The sequence below is a fragment of the Corvus kubaryi genome, unplaced genomic scaffold (assembly GCF_017639235.1).
Source record: "Corvus kubaryi isolate FWS band 111438036 unplaced genomic scaffold, C.kubaryi_AGA036_p1.0 37256, whole genome shotgun sequence".
Taxonomy (NCBI): Eukaryota; Metazoa; Chordata; class Aves; order Passeriformes; family Corvidae; genus Corvus; species Corvus kubaryi.
In genome coordinates, this window is record NW_024581076.1 from 590,502 (window position 1) to 606,227 (window position 15,726).

The window sequence follows — 15,726 nt, forward strand, 5'->3', positions numbered from 1 at the left end:
TGAATAGAAAACTGAATAATTGGAGAGGACTCAGAAAGCAGCTGTACAATTTATTTGGGGTCCAGAAGCTGTTCTTTGCTGGGAGGAATTAAAGGGAAAAGTTGGCTGAGCTTCGGTCCATGCACATGAATGTGAATCACTGAATGGGTAAGATTAGAAGGGACCACAGTGGGTTGTCTGGTCCAGCCTCCCTGCTTAAGCAGGGTCATCCTAGAGCACATGGCACAGGATTTTGTCCATATGGTTCTTGATTATCTACAGTGAGGGAAACGCCACAACCTCTCTGTGGCGTTTCTGGTCAATCTGTTGCAGTGCTTGGTCACCTACATAGTAAAGGGCCCCCAGGTCCTTCTCTTCAGAGCTGCTTTTCAGCAGGTCAGCCCCCACCCTGTACTAGACTATGGGGCTATTCCTCCCCAAGTGCAGTGCTCTGCATTTGCCCCTGTTGAATTTCAGAAGGTTCCTCTCTGCCCATCTCTCCAACCTGTCGAGGTCCTTCTGAAGGGCTGCACAGCCCTCTGGAGTATCGGCAACTACTCCCAGCTTTATATCTGCAGGGAACTTGCTGAGGAGGCATCTACCCTTTCACCCAAGTCATTGATTAATAGGTTAAACAATGCTGGGCCCAATATTGAACCTTGGGTGACGCAACTAGTGACTAGCCTCCAACCAGACCCTGTGCCACCCTCTGGGATCTGCTCTTCAGCCAATTCTCAATCCTCCTCACTGTCCACTCATCCACAGTTCCTGAGTTCACCTATGAGGATGTTGTGAGAGACAGTATCAAAAGCTTTGCTGAAGTCGAGGTAGACTGTGGGGTATGCCCAGCCTCTGCCCTGGAGGGAGGCCTGCTGAGATAGGGAGATTGCATAACCTCCCAGCAGAATCCCCCTGGAAAAGGGAGCCACCTTTCAGTTACAGCGAGAGAGGATACAGACCTATGATCCTCTTGGAGATCCTATGCAGATCCTTTGTAACCCACTGGCTTTTACCCTCTCACACCCACCCCTGTACCCCTAAAAGATCTAGCCCTCTGCCCTTGTGAGACTGGAGAGCTCGTCCCTGGCCTCCCCTTCGCGGGGTGCAGGCTAATAAGGCTGCCTCATGTGGAATTGCTATACGAGCCTCTCGTCTCTCTCCTCCTGGTCTGGCCTGGGGTTTGCCTCACAGAACAAGAGCTGAAATCACTCTTGCTGAATCACTAAAGGGCTGACAGCCTCTCTGCAAAGGCACTCCCGTGGCTGAGGGAAAACTACACGGGCCCCGGGAAGACGGTTCCTCCCGGGACCATCTGTCTGAACCGGTTATGGTTTCCTGGGTCTGAGCTGCAGACCCCACACCAGCCACCACAGTAGACAATATCTGCTGCTCTCCCTTCATCCGTCCAGGGATGGATGAAGAAGGGATTGTTGTCAGAGAGATAAATACTGCTATTTAATATAAGAGGAAATAATGAGATGCAGTGTTTGGAGGCTGAAGCTGAGCAAGTCCGGCTGGAAATAAGGAGTTAAGAGTAATTAACACTGAAACAATCTACTTAGAGTGATAGTGGATTCTCCATCTCTTACAGTCTCATAATTCAAATTCATTCAAATCTCATATCTATAGAATTTGCTTGTTCAAACTGGAGTTATGTTTCTAGCACAGATATTTTTCCAAGACTCACTCATCTTTACTCAAATTTATTTGCTTGGATCATCCCCTTTTAGCCTTAGCTCTTCTTTATCTTTATTTTTCTAATCCCTAGGACAAGGGCAGTGTTCAGGCAAGTTTGCTGATGTAGTGAAGAAGTGAATTGTTTAATTAAATGCTTCTTGCTCTAATAGATCACAGTTTGGAAATAGAACAAGAAGTAATTCGCTTAAATTGCATAAGAGAAAGCTAGATTAGGCATTAATGTAAAAGTTTTCTGGCAGTAAAGGAAAATAAGCTGTGAAGTAGTTTACAGGGATAGGTTGTGTAGTTCCTACCCCTGGATGATTTTGTAAACAGCTTATACAGATATGTGCCAGGTTTTATGTACAGTTGATCCTACCATGCAGTGGGAGGATAGATTAGTACCTCTCCAGGTGCCATCCAGTTTTGAGGTTTTTTGGAGTCTGTGTGTCTGTGAGGTGTTGGAGCTTAATGTCACATGTCTCTGATTGTAGTCGCCCCTCCCTTATGGATCCATGCTTCCATGCAACCCAAATTAATTTGAATTACAACATTTTCTATTTTGTGTTTTAAATGCATGTGTGATTTTTTTTTTTTTTTGCTTATGAATCTACATGCAGAATAGAAAAGTCAGAATTGGCTCGAGAACCTCCCTATAAATTTATGAATGTGAGAAGTGTCTTGTTGCACATCTCCTGCAGAATTGTTTTCGAAGGCAGTGGACACGTGAGCATCGCCTCACCCACAAGGGCAGAGGTGTGTGAGTGTGTGAACCCTGGGGCTTAGGGGACTGCTCCAAAGCCAAGTTGTGGCTGCTGTGATACAGATGGACCCTGCAGCATTTGGCAGGACACGGGAGAGCAGATGAGGTCTGCTGCCAAAGAGAGACCCTGAGGGAGCTCCCCAGCCCTCTCTGATGCACGCTGGTGTGGCTGGAGGTGACACAAACACCTTCCTACTGCCAAAATAGCACATTCTGCAAGAAGCCTCTGCTCTGTGGGTCTTGCCAAGTGGTGAGCTCCTGAGGAATGCAGTCTTCATGCTGCTGCCAGAGACTAGTGGGGATTTTAATCTCATTAATTTTCATGGAAAGCCCAGGGAGCTGTAAGCATTAGCCTAGATTGCAGCAAGGATAAGGAGGTCACTCTGCCAGTTGTTGGTGCCACTTGTTAGGGAGGTTTGTTTAGACCAAGCTGTGCTTTTGCTGTGAGCAAGCCTGTTTCACTTCACCTGTGACATGGATGGATTTAGGGTGACAGAAGAGGAATTCATACCCCTTTTGGGGTATGCTGCTTGAGCAATCTCTGGTTGTAAAACCCTGCATTGCACAATCCTTGTGTCATGTTTAGCCCTTCAGTAATTGCATTATAGAGGTAAAGAGGGCCTGGCTTTAGCTGCCTGGACATACCATCTCCAGATCAGCATGGACAAGCCTGTGAGCAGGATAAAGTAGGTGGGGAGCTTCTGGCTGCTGGCACTCCACTTGTTCCACCTGTGTTGAGCAAATATGCAAGAGTGAAAAAAGAGCCCCTCTGGGTGCAGGCAGTGTGCCAAGTGTCACCAGTCAATAAAACCCACGGGGATTCCTCTTAACTGGGTCCAGCCTGTGCGTTTGCCCAAATAGTATCCACCAACATGACAGCTCTTGCTTAGAAATGGCCAGGGGGGTTCATGTTTAGCAGATTCCCAGTGAGTGGAAGATCTGGGCAGCATTCTTTCCGAAAAGGGTAGATCTGCCCCAGCAATGCTTGCTGTGCACATTCCCTGCCCATCAAAGAGGCACTATCCTTTCCCCAGGAAAACTCTTGGAAGCAAATGACCAAAGCCATGCTCGAGCTCAGTGCATGCCTGCCAGTGCACAGGGGTCCCAGTGGCCGAGGGTGGGGTACAGTGCCCTCCAGACTGCTGACCCCCTGTACCCCACAGCTGCGCAGGAAGCAGGCCTATGTGGAGAAGGTGGAAAAGCTGCAGCAGGCGCTCACACAGCTGCAGGCGGCCTGCGAGAAGAGGGAGCAGATGGAGCGGCGGCTGCGCACACGCCTGGAGCGAGAGCTGGACTCGCTGAGGATGCAGCAGGTGAGGACAGGGTGATATGGGCAGGACCCCAGCATGGGGCCTTTGGTGTTGATTTTAACAGAGATGGTCACTTGCATCCCTGCCAGGTGCCACCTTGCTTTTGGATTCAGGTTGTTGGGCTTTCCTCCAAACCATTCATTTGGATAGGGTCCTGGATCATTGGAAGTGTTCAAGGTCGTGTTGGATGGGGCTTTGAGCTTGTGAAGTTTTCCCTGCCCGTGACAGGAGGGCTGGATTTAGATGATCTTTGAAGGTCCTTTCCAACCCAATCCACTCTATGATTCTTATTCCTGATCTTCAGCAGAGTATGCGGCCCTTCTGCTGTGGGACTCTGGACACAGTTGAGCCCTGCCTGCTGCTGGGCTGGGATGTCCTGGCTCCCCTGCCCAAGGGCAGGCAGGGGAAAATGTCCTTCCAGGTTTCTCTCTCTAGCAATGACAGATTGTGCAAAACTCAGCTCCACAGAGAAGGAGGAGAGGAAAGGTGCGGTACATGTGAGATTTATCCCAAAAATTTTAGCTGATGTTTCATTGAAAAAGCCAAGTGGGATGATGTGGAAGCTGGTAGGGGCAAGACCTAGGCCCTTATTTGTTCTGCGCAAAGCTTGATGTATGTGGTTCACGGAAACCTCAACCCATGACAGATCTGGAGCCAAGTGATGGCATCTTCAGACAATAAATTATTTATGTATCAGTCCAGTCCAGAATGGGCTAGGAGTATAGATTGGCATTTCTGTGTGTCCCCTTGTTTTTTGGCAGCCCTGTGTCCTTAGAGGAGTATTGTTATGCTTATATTTTATGCACAGTTATTCCTTTGTTATATCGCCTTCATCCCTAAGTCCCAAGTCCAGTCGTCTCTGAACAGGAAAAAGATAAAGCATGAGGAGGTTGCAGGGAGAATTTCCAGGCTGCAGCCTGTACCAAGTGCCAAATAGGTGGGCATTGGCTCTGGAGGAGAGTGAGCAGATACACTAAATGTATCAAACTACAGCTTGGGGAAAAACCAGCAACATAAGCAAAGCATGATGCTCCTGGAACTCCTGAAGGGCTCATTCGTATCTGTCATCACACGCATCTGCTACTATAACCTTTCCTTATTTATAAGCCATTAGTGGACACCAAAGCAGCTGTTACACAGAGCTTGTGCTGCCAGAAAGCAGAGGGGCTGATCCTGCTGGCAGTATGCCATTGGCAAATAGCTCTACGGTCAGGGTCAGTGTCAGTGGTTTGCAGAGCCATGAGGTGGCCAGACCTGAGAGCATCCCCTTCCTTCCAGCAGCCCCAGGGCAGGGCAAGCCCCCCAGCAGCTTTGCCAAGGTATCACTCTGCTGCTTCTCCCTGCAGGCCCTTCTCATTCATCTTGGCTCTTTCTTGCTGCCATAGAAGTGTGTTAAGTCTTTCTTGCCCAGTCCACCCTGGGCTTGGTGTTCAAGTCTTCTCAGTTCCCCCTTAGCCAACTCTCTTCCTGTTTAACAAAGGAATTACATGGGGTATGACATGCTAATGCCATTTGAGAAAAGGACATCTGAGAAAAATACAATTAAAATTCAAGTGAAGATAAAACTAGAACTAAGAAAGGCTGGGGATACAGAGACAAATTGATATATTAAGTAACAGAGATACACTGTCGCTCAAGTCCTTGTCTTGGGAGTTCAGGCTATGTCTGTTCACTTTGGCAGAAAATTCCTCTGTAACTTACAGATTCTTTCATTTTAAAATTTTTTTGGCAGTGTAATTAGGAATTGGCCTTTAAGTTGACAAAGTTTTCAAATGCCAGCACCCATTCCATCTAGTAAGTTTTAAGAGGAAAGATACTCTTAACTTCTTGTCTCATGTATCAGCTTTGAGAGAAAACTTCGTGGTGTTTTTACTACTGTTATCCATACTGTTTGTTTATGAGCCACAGCACTGCAGAGAATCATGTGGCATCAAAATACCCCAGCTTTTTGCTTCAGAGCTGTCTTCTTTGAGTTACCAAAGTTATAGCTACTGAAATATTTTCTCATTGCAGAGAGAAAAAGGAGATTTTATTTTCTCATTTTTACCAGAGTCAGCAGAAGAGACCCAGCACACAAGGAGACGATGAGCCAGAATCTGTTCTGTCCCTGGCTTGCTAGTAGCTGAGTCCAAATGGCAAATCTTCCTTATCACTGATACCACTGACACACGAATTGGGACCAATAAACAAACTCTTTCAGTCAGCGTTGCAGGCTGGCAGATGTTTTTGACTCAGAAGATGACAAGCACCTGTGATGTCCCAAGATACCATCAGGACCACACTTCCAAAATAGTACCTTCCTGCCAGAGATTTGACTGTATTTTTGCAGGAGCAGAGTCGCAGCCGTTGTTTCCAAGGGCTGATTCATATTGCATTTCCAGAAAGCATCTTCCAAACACGTTATTACTGCACCAGAGGCAAAGGCTGCAGCCCTGCCCTGGTATCTCTAGTTTCGGTGGTACAGCTTTGCCAGTGGAACTTCAAGGTGCAGCATGAATGAGAAGCCAGTGCTCCTGAGACATGGTTTCCTCTTTAGCACAATACTGTTCACCATGGAGTATAACAAATCTCTTGCATTTTTTATTTAAAAATGAATTTGTTTCTACTGAGTTCTCCCAGAGGTTCATGCCTCTCCCCTCAGTGTGCACTCATCCCTCTGCTGAGCCAAGGAGTGGATTTCCATCTGCCTCTGCTCTCTATCAGCAGTGAGAGAAGCTCAGGGTAGCTACCCATGCTGCTTAGGTGACTTAATTAAGTGTTGTAACTGGGTGGAATAAATCCTGCCTGGACAAGCACTTTCCTTGCAGAATAGATGGAAAGAGTTACGCACCCATTGCTGCTTGTCAGCATCCAATGGGAGCCACTCCACAGTGCCTGGGGATCTTCTGCCCCTCTAGTTAGAAAGTTAGCTGTTACACCACAGAAAGCATCCCCTGAGGGCACAAGAGAGCTAATGTGCCAGAAGGGACAAGCTTAAATGCATGTCTGGGGTATTCTCCCAGCTGCTGCTTTAAACGGGGTGCCATGTAACTAGGTCACAAGGTGCTTTTTTTCAGCTTCAATATATAAACCCTCTGCAAATAGCTGCCTGTCCATACTAAGCACTGCCCAGCCATGGGCATGAAGTCCTAGCAAGAAGAATGTATCTTTTAAAGCTTCATTGTTTCTTTTTCTACCAACTTTTTTTCCCCTTGGCTTGGGGTATCCCAGGAAATCTCTGCATATCCAGGGTAGCAGCCAAATCCCTGCTTCTGTCAGCATGGTCTGGGGAAGCACATATGGTCAACTTGCCTGTTCTCCCTGCAAGCTAAAGGGTTTAGCCTGGGGTTTTCACCTGCCTCTGTCAAAAGACATGGTGATGTCTTTGTATGTGCCAGAAAATTGAGGAAAAAAGGGTCAGCATCTCCCATGCTTGGCAGGGCATGAATATCTGTCACTGTTTCCACTGGCAGAGGCAGGGCAGCTACCAGGCAAGCAGCCTTCCGGAGCATAATGCCCCAGCCCTCATGGAGCTGGTGCGGGAGAAGGAGGAGAGGATCCTGGCCTTGGAAGCTGACATGACCAAGTGGGAGCAGAAATATCTGGAGGAGAGTACGATCCGGCACTTTGCCATGAATGCTGCAGCCACAGCAGCAACGGAGAGGTAAGATGACCTCACTGCAAGCAGGCAGCTCTGTTCACCATGGAAAGCATGGGGAAATAACACAAAATGGGTGTTTTCTTAAGGCTGGATGTTTCTTGTGTTTCCCTGCTGAGTTGCACTGCCAGGGTTAATGCACTTGTCCAAGGTGTGATGCCAGTGAAATACAATAGTTGGTTAAGACAGGATTTATCCTTCTGACCAGGTCCAAAAGTTTATCAGATCTAGGCACCAGATTCAAGCAATGGCCTCTGGCAGTCTGAAGGTGCCAAATTACACAGCACAGGTAAGGCAGCTCGTCCCAGCACACCGGCGGAGTGAGCAGGGACATTGTATATGGCTGCACCCATCCCATGGCCTGCAACAAGGTCGTTTAGCCTAGTTTTAAAAACCTGTAATAAGGGAAATTTTGTTGCCTAAATCTCCTTTTTCACTACTTCATTAATCTTCAAACTAAAATGTTTTTCCTGATAGCTAAGCTAAACTTCTTTACAGCAAATTACCTCCACTGATTCTTGTCCTTCCCAGGCATACAGGATGAGCAACAGAACACAGTTGATGTTCAAACAGCCTTGTATATATTGGAAGACAGATAGCCCCTGTTGTATCTTCCCTGGTCTGAACTAACTTCCTCCCTTCAGCCATTCCTCACATGTCCTAGTGTAAACCCTTTCCCATGCACATTGCATATGTCTGGACTATCTCTCTCCAGTTTGTCTGTGTCAGAGTGTGGTGACCAAAAGCACAAGAGGCAGTGAGACTTCCCAGTGATCAGGAGGACGGGATAATTAACTTCGCACATCAGTTTCCTAGGAACCAAATCCCCCGAAAACATCCTAAAATGAGTTTTCCCTTTGAAATGTGTTTAGGTGCGTGACTCAGGATGGAATTTTCTTTTGCACTCCAGTCTAGGCAGCAATTCCTATGCTGTTTTTCAACGTCCAAAGTGTAGAGCTTTGTTACTGGTTCATGATGTAGTCTTGTTGACTTGGGATCTGGCGAGTGAGTCCCTCTAATGCCTGACCCTATCCTTCTGGATGGCTGTTAGCCCTGTATGGGTCACCCATGACTCCAGCATGCTCTCTGTTCCTTTAACCCAGTTAAATTAATGGCATTAATGACCCAGCCCAAGCCAAGAATAGCCTGCAACAGGATGCCCCGATGCCAGGGAGCCACCCGCTTGACAGGCAACCGTCGCTAGCTTGCTCTTTGAACGTGGCTTTAGGGTTTTCTTTGCAAGTTTCAATCTCACTTGCAGAAGCCACCCTCACAGTCTCAGGAGCCTGACTCACTGTGGTGACCCTCTTTTCCAGGGATGCCTCGGCCCCGAGCCACTCACGCAATGGCAGCTACGGTGAGACAGCACTGGAGGTGAGGGGCTGGCAGGAGGAGGAGGAGATCGTGCAAGCCAACCGCCGTTGCCAGGACATGGAGTACACGTAAGGGATGCTGTGCCATTCCTGCTTGCTGTGGTGGTGGGGCTGGGTTCAGATAAACCAGGATGCCCTTCTGTTCCTTCCTACGTGCCCGGAAAGAATGGGCTTGGCTTCACTTTGACTTAGTTTTGCTCTTCAGCATTCAAACAGGGATTAAAGGGTTGTCGTTAAATAACTTCCTCCCTATCTTCTTGTTAAGCCTTCCGTGGCAAACCCAACATTTTTACCAAACAGAGGCTGTTCCACTATTAAAAGTAGTCTGTCATGCAAGGACACAAATGTGCAGACGCTTTTATAAAGAAGGTGTGTTTGTTGCTTTTGGAAAACACCAGTGATTGTTTTTACTGGGTTTGGGTTTTGTTTTTCACTCACAGATGCAAGCTACTCCTACTTCCAGGGAAGTAGTGGAGTTTTGCCACTGGCTTCATAAATATAGATTAGCATCTTGTATTTACATTGCTAATTAAACATGTGATGATGAAAACTAATGCTTTCACTGCTTCACAAAATGCACCTGCGTTGTATTATATATTGTGCAGCACAGTCAGGCTAGCCATTTGACTGTCACAGTGTACACATTTTTGAAAAATACAGTTTGGTAGTTGTTCAGTATGATTTGGTGTTAAACATTCCTGGAGAAGAGTTCAGATAATCCCATTTTTTTAGTGATTTGAGAGTCTTCAGGGTCTGTATGAGAGAAGCAGCGATCTTTGCTCAGCTCTGAACACCATGTGCTGATCATTTCTGCAGCAGTGAGGGAGAAGGAAGAGCTCAGACTTTTTTTTCTTACAGAAACCAAAAGGAACCTTTCCACTCACTTCAGCAGGTCTTCACTCCAGCTGACAACAGACCTGAATCTTGGGGTTAACTCAGTCTGCCAAAGCATAGTTTCCAGATTTGGCCCTGATGTATTACAGGGGTGAAAATTGCCTGTGTGTTTGTATTGTGAACATAACAATGTGCTTGACACTGCCCACTGCTCCTTCTGGGTTAGTAAAACCATAGCATAGATGGGTTCAGTTAACCTTACAGAAAATTTTGGCTTAATAGCTAGAAATGCTGTCTGTTTTGAAGTGCATGGTTATCCTTGGAGGAACTGCTCGGAGCTGCCTTGTCCAAGTATCTCAAAACCAGAGAGAACAGAACAGCAGGGCATCTGCCCTGGAGGCCTCCCTGCTGCCCCTGGGTGTGGAGACCAGCCCATATGAATGTTTTTTCCATTCCTGTAAGCAGAGCATTCATATTTTGGCAGAATAAAGAATCTCCATGCCAAAATAATTGAGAAGGATGCCATGATCAAGGTCCTTCAGCAGCGGTCACGAAAGGACCCTGGGAAAGCTGACAGTGCCAGCCTGCGGCCGGCTCGGTCCGTGCCCTCCATCGCCGCTGCTACAGGTGTGCATTCGCGCCAGACCTCGCTCACCAGCAACCAGATAGCTGAGGAGAGGAAGGAAGAAAAGCTCTGGAAGGGAAGCATAGGTGAGTTCAGTTTAAGCTTTGGCTCATCCATTACTCTGTCATAATCCTTCTGCTTGAGCTTAGCAAAAGTGCCTTGGCACACATTACCCTGACAGCTCATTTCCAGAGCACTTTCCATGGGCAGAATGTGCGTCCTTGTGCTTAAGTCAAAAATCAGTCATTCTTTAACCTTGCATTGTATCTTAATTACATTTTTATTCATATTAAATCATTCTGCACTGATTATAGGAAGCCACAGTTGAGGGAAGTCTTCCCAGATACAAACACACAATGTTTGCAACTTCATGGGAGTAAATAACAATTTTGGGCTAGAAATAAAGCCTGAATAAAGTTAATCAAGAGGGTGAGCATCCCTTTGGATGGGACAGCATGATGTGATGTGGCAGATCAGATGTGAAAATCAGTGTTGGACTGCCTTTTGTTTGGGGCCACATAGGATGGGGGTGTGGAGGTGTGCGAGGCTGTGTCAGGAGTAAGTGCCACTAGCATGGGTGTGCACAAGGGGAGGCAGGGAGGGGAAGCTGCTTTCAAAAAGCTGTTTTGTAGGAAAGTACATATGGATGCCAGAAGAAGCAGCATCAAGGGAAAAAGCTAAGCCAAACTAAATGAGTTGAGATATACCCAGTGTCTTGTAGCTCCAGGGTGGGATGGGGGACAGCACATGCGTTTGAGCCAGGATATGACTGACCTCTATGTGTTTTCAGGGCTGCTCTTGGGAAAGGAGCACCATGACCACCCATCAGGTTCTTCACAACCTCCTCCTCTGCCCTCCTTGTCTTGCATGCCCGTCCCAGTGCCGGCAGCCTCCCACGCGAAGACGGGCAGCAAAGACAGCAGCACCCAGACGGACAAAACTGCTGAGCTCTTCTGGCCTGCCACCGCCTCCTTCCCTGGCCGGGGACGCCTGGGTACCACCCCATCACACAGCCCAGCCCCACGGCCCCTGGGGACACGAGTGGCCAGTGAGAAACTGGGTGAGCTCTGCCAGATCCCTGTGTCAGTGCAAAATGTCAGCACACCCAGGGCTATCAGCAGCCCCCAGAGACACATCAGTATTAATGGGGGCAAGGTGTGTGGATGTGATGCTGCCACAGTTTGTAAGGTGCAGTGGAGGTTTCTTCAAGGAAACTAAAATTGTTGAGAGAGAACTTCCTAAGGCCGCCCAGAGTGGCTTTGCAGAGCTTTGTGCTTGGCAGCTTCTGTAGGGCTTCGTTCACCTGTGGCAGGCAGAGTTTGCAATTATTCGTGCTGCCAGATATAAAACTGTAGAGTTTCACACCATGAAAACACTCCACACCTGCTCACATACTCAGACTCTTCTCTTTTTTTTCAACTGAAACCATGGTTAGTTAAAGCACAATTTTCTCCCTAATTTTTAAAGGAAAGCTGAGGGAAATATTAAGGAGAAAGTGGAGATCTTTTTTTTTACGGGGGATGGAGAAGTAGAATTTTAATTATTTTTGAAAGGTGGAAACTGCTGGTTTGCAGCCTAGCAAAGGAGACATTTATTTTATGGACATTATTTTGAAAAAGCCTGTTTCTTACACATTCATCTCCTCTCAAAAGCAAGCTTTCCCTCTAAAAACGTGCTATGTATCATTAAAAGAGCTGACTATCACAGAACTAGATGGTCTTTAGCATCCCTTCCAACCCAGACCATTCTATGATTTTAGCTAATGAGGTTCTTTGGTCTGTATCTCTTAAATACCATCTTTGTGCCTGTCTTTGGGGTCTGTGCACACTGACACCTGCTGTCATTGTGCAGGGAATTCAGCATCACACGTTCCTAGTGTCCTGAACAAATTTGGCTTTCAGGATGTAGGATGTACAGGTAATACATGCCCTACCTTCCAGGAATGGGTTGATATTTGCTTTGAACAATTTGCTATTGCATTTGGGATGAAGACTAACTTTCCCTTCTTTCCATTACAGAGAACTCCAGCCACGGGAAGCTGCCTGACAGCAAAGGCAGAGTGAGCAGCCTGCTCCACAAGCCTGAGTTTCCAGATACAGACATGATGGAAGTCCTCATCTGAGCAGAGGACAGCATCTCTGGGGTTTTGTGTGTGTACAGCTAGGCCCAAGATGGTCCTTGGTGTGCCAACATTAAAAACTAACCCTGAGAGTGTGAAAAAGATGGAGTTTATGCCCAAATTGAAGCTAGAGTCTGATATGTTGAGACTTTTGACCGGGTGAGAAGTCAAGAGCACTGAAGAAGAGCAATGAAATGAACATCTGGGATTTTCTGAACAGAAGGGGTCGTTGAAAATGGAGAGTGGTGTGAGAAGGGGATCGTTGAGGAAAAAGGAAACTGTGTTTTGTGGCATAAAGAGAAAGTACTGAAGTTACAGACTGGTTGCATGCTGCCGTTCTGTTTTCCTGCCTCTGCAACCAGGACAGGAAGCGAAATCCCATCTCTTTGGAGGCCAGAGTGAGTTTCTTAGTAATCCAGGAAAAACTTACATCTTCCTCAGTATCAATGCATTTCTCAAAAGTTTCAATCTCAAAAATTTCACTACTTAATTTTTGTGATGAATAATTGGTCTGTAGGTGTAATCAGCAGGTTCTTAAAAGTATTTGTTTGAGTGGCATTGGTGTGGTTTTCCTGGGCAGGCAGGTCAGGTGCCTCTTTCCTGGCTGGACAAGTGTTTCTCTTGGAGCCAAATTTACAGTACAAATATTCATGTCTCGCAACCTCAGAGCTTGCTGAGACTTCTTTTTTTGGTAGGAGCAGTTGTTGGCTGGAATTCTCCTGGTGGATGAATGTAGAAGAGGGGGGAGGGACCCTTCTGAAGCGAACCCTGTTGTAACCATAGGAAGGTTTCAGGAGGGAAAGTTGGGGGAGTATCCCAGCAGCTCCCTAAGGGGCTGTGCACTATAGAGTTCCTTCAGAGGGGAGCTGCATGGGTGTGTTTTTAGAGGAGTTAAGCTGGGTTTGCATGTGAGATCAGAAGATACCTCTTTCTGGGCACTGGTTCATAGTATTGGAAGGATGAGTGTGTTTGTGGTAAAAACAAGATTTTTCCTTACTTTCAATTCTTATAGCCAAATCCTACCTTCCTTGAGCATACAAACCTGCTGTTCAAGCTGATGTGGGACTGGACATTAAAGGGTGTAGGAGCAGGCTGGGATGGGTTTAACTGCAAAGCAGTACGTGAGCATCATGTGTTTTCTGTGCTGCGCTGCACGTTTTTTTCACCTTATTTTACCCAGGGTGGAACATTTCTCATTTTCAGCTTTGTCCCTGAATTCAGTAAGAGGCAGCCAACTCACCCGCTGTGTTACTTGTGGCTTCGTGCACTGCACATGCCGATAGGGAAATTTTCCTATGTGAGGCATTTCTGTATTGGCTTTGTGATTCCTGAGCCTTGTGGTGCACCATAATGACTTTAAGGAGAGCTTGGCTGTGGGGAAAAAGAGTGATGGGATCTAATGTGAAGCTGCCTAGAGTGGAAAAGTGATGGTTGCTAGAAGTAATCATGCACTCAGGGCTGGCTCAAAATCACTTCTTCCCATAGGAAACAAATCAGAGCCCTTGTCTGTTGAGAACACCAGGCATTTTAAACTCTGCTTTCACCGAAAACTGAATCCTTGTGAACTCAAAGCCTTCACAGGCCAGAGCCTTGTGCTCAATACTGCCTGGCTGATAACTTTTTTATGAAAAAGAACAAAATTGCTATGTTAAAGCTATGCACTTATTTTTGCGTGTACCTAGAATTAGACGTATGTTGTTGTCACCCTCTTTCTGAGTTTTGCACTTGTTAAACATAGTGGTAGGTCAGTTGTGCAGGAAGCAAACTGTGTGTTTCAAGTATTAGCAGCTTTGCATTGTGAAACCAAAGGTATAAAACCCTTGGAAGATATTATGCAGCTTAATATATGCCTTGTAAGATAATTTTATTTTTTTCTCTAGAGTTAATTTAAACATTGTAATTGTTTGCATAAAAGCCAGGACCGTGTGTGACATCACCACTGACCCACCTCCATGGCCCTTCCTCAAGTGTCTGTGGGAAGAATGGGGCAGGGGAAAGACAAATCAAGGGAATACAAGTAAAATATTGGTTACTATTTAATTGCATTACTTTTTATCCAAGAAATAAGGATACCCAGGTGCTTGGATATCCCTAAGCATTTTATTACCAGCTGTAATATTTTTTTTGCTGAAACTCTTTAGTAAGTTGTGTGCAGGCAGACACTGAGGCATCCAGGAGAAACAGTGCTGGATCAGCATGGATCAGCTCTCAGTTATGTTTGGTAGTGGTTCAGCTGGATTTCTCCAAGTCAGCTAGAGTATAGCACTCCTTGTGGAGACCACAGTCTCTCCAGTTTCTGCTTTCCAAAGCTGGCTTTACACTTTATGCTGCCCCAGATTCATGGTCACATATAGGAAACTGTTAGAGACAGTGTGTAGGCAACTCTTGTTGTAGGCAACAGCTCAAACAAACCAAAAGGTTCATTCTCACCAATGGTGTTGAACTCAAAAGATGTTAGTTTTCCTGGAGGGAAGGTCTGGAGGACCAGTGTGTCTCCCTGCAGCCCAAGTGCTGGCAGGACTTGCATGGAATACTACTGCCATATGTCAGTCCCGCTCAGCAGAGCGGCGCAGCTCCCTTTGTGCTGGCTTTCCCAGTTCTTGGAACTGTTTTGTGTTTTTGGGAAACTGTGCTGTAGCCATTCCAGGTGACGTTGGTGGTAACTAGTTGTAAAATACTGTCATTTTTTATTGTTGTTGGTTGTATAGAGAAGTTTGTGTACAGTGTTGTACAGCTGGAGGGTTATTTGTACATAGGGGGGAAAACAAAGAACATTATGTGTCACCCCCAGTAAATGTTGATACTGTTGGTCAGCCAAAGATTTCTTATTCTTTGCTGTTTAAATTTGTGCCTTACTATTGTATATAATAAATGTATAAACATGTTTATTTTCTCACTTTTCCAGTGTGAATACATTTAGTCCTCTGGAAGAAAGGACTTAATTCTTTAAGCTTTGCAAACAGTGTGCTAAGACTAAGATGGGATACCTCAGGGACTTTTAAGGTTGCATCTTCTCCATTTTTGGCAGTTGTTAATGAAAGGCCCCACAGCAGGTGACACCAGTAGGTGTATGTAGGCATGAAATCAGTGGGTCTCCAAAGCAGAGGATCAAACTGAGAGCTTGCCCAAACCAGAAGAGCGTGATTTTAGTGAGATCATCTTCACTGGAAGGAAAGGAGAGTGGAAAGTTAATGAGATACTTTGGTGAAGATCTGAATGTTTTTTAGCCCTATGTTCCTGCTAAGCACATAACTCCCACTGATTTTTTTGTACTTTATTCTTGAGGGTCTGGGGCTTCTTTATCTGGCAGATGTTGGATCAGTGTGAGTGAGGTACCTAAATACCTTTTTTATCTAGATGTTCTTGAATGATATACTGTGCTCAGCAAGGAATAAAGATCAGATCCCGT

The 15,726-nt window shown here is 46.2% G+C and overlaps 1 protein-coding gene across 3 annotated transcripts in view; it reads left to right on the forward strand.

The window, feature by feature from the left end:
- AMOTL1 (angiomotin like 1) overlaps nucleotides 1–15,210 on the forward strand; it is a 78,807-nt gene extending 63,597 nt beyond the window's left edge. For all 3 annotated transcript variants that reach the window (XM_042023726.1, XM_042023728.1, XM_042023727.1), the window contains 6 exons: nucleotides 3,583–3,732; nucleotides 7,182–7,372; nucleotides 8,683–8,808; nucleotides 10,058–10,284; nucleotides 10,989–11,258; nucleotides 12,217–15,210. In XM_042023726.1, coding sequence (XP_041879660.1) covers nucleotides 3,583–3,732; nucleotides 7,182–7,372; nucleotides 8,683–8,808; nucleotides 10,058–10,284; nucleotides 10,989–11,258; nucleotides 12,217–12,320 — 1,068 coding nt within the window. In that variant the 3' untranslated portion in view covers nucleotides 12,321–15,210. The remainder of the gene's footprint in view (nucleotides 1–3,582; nucleotides 3,733–7,181; nucleotides 7,373–8,682; nucleotides 8,809–10,057; nucleotides 10,285–10,988; nucleotides 11,259–12,216) is intronic.
- Nucleotides 15,211–15,726: the final 516 nt, after the last annotated feature.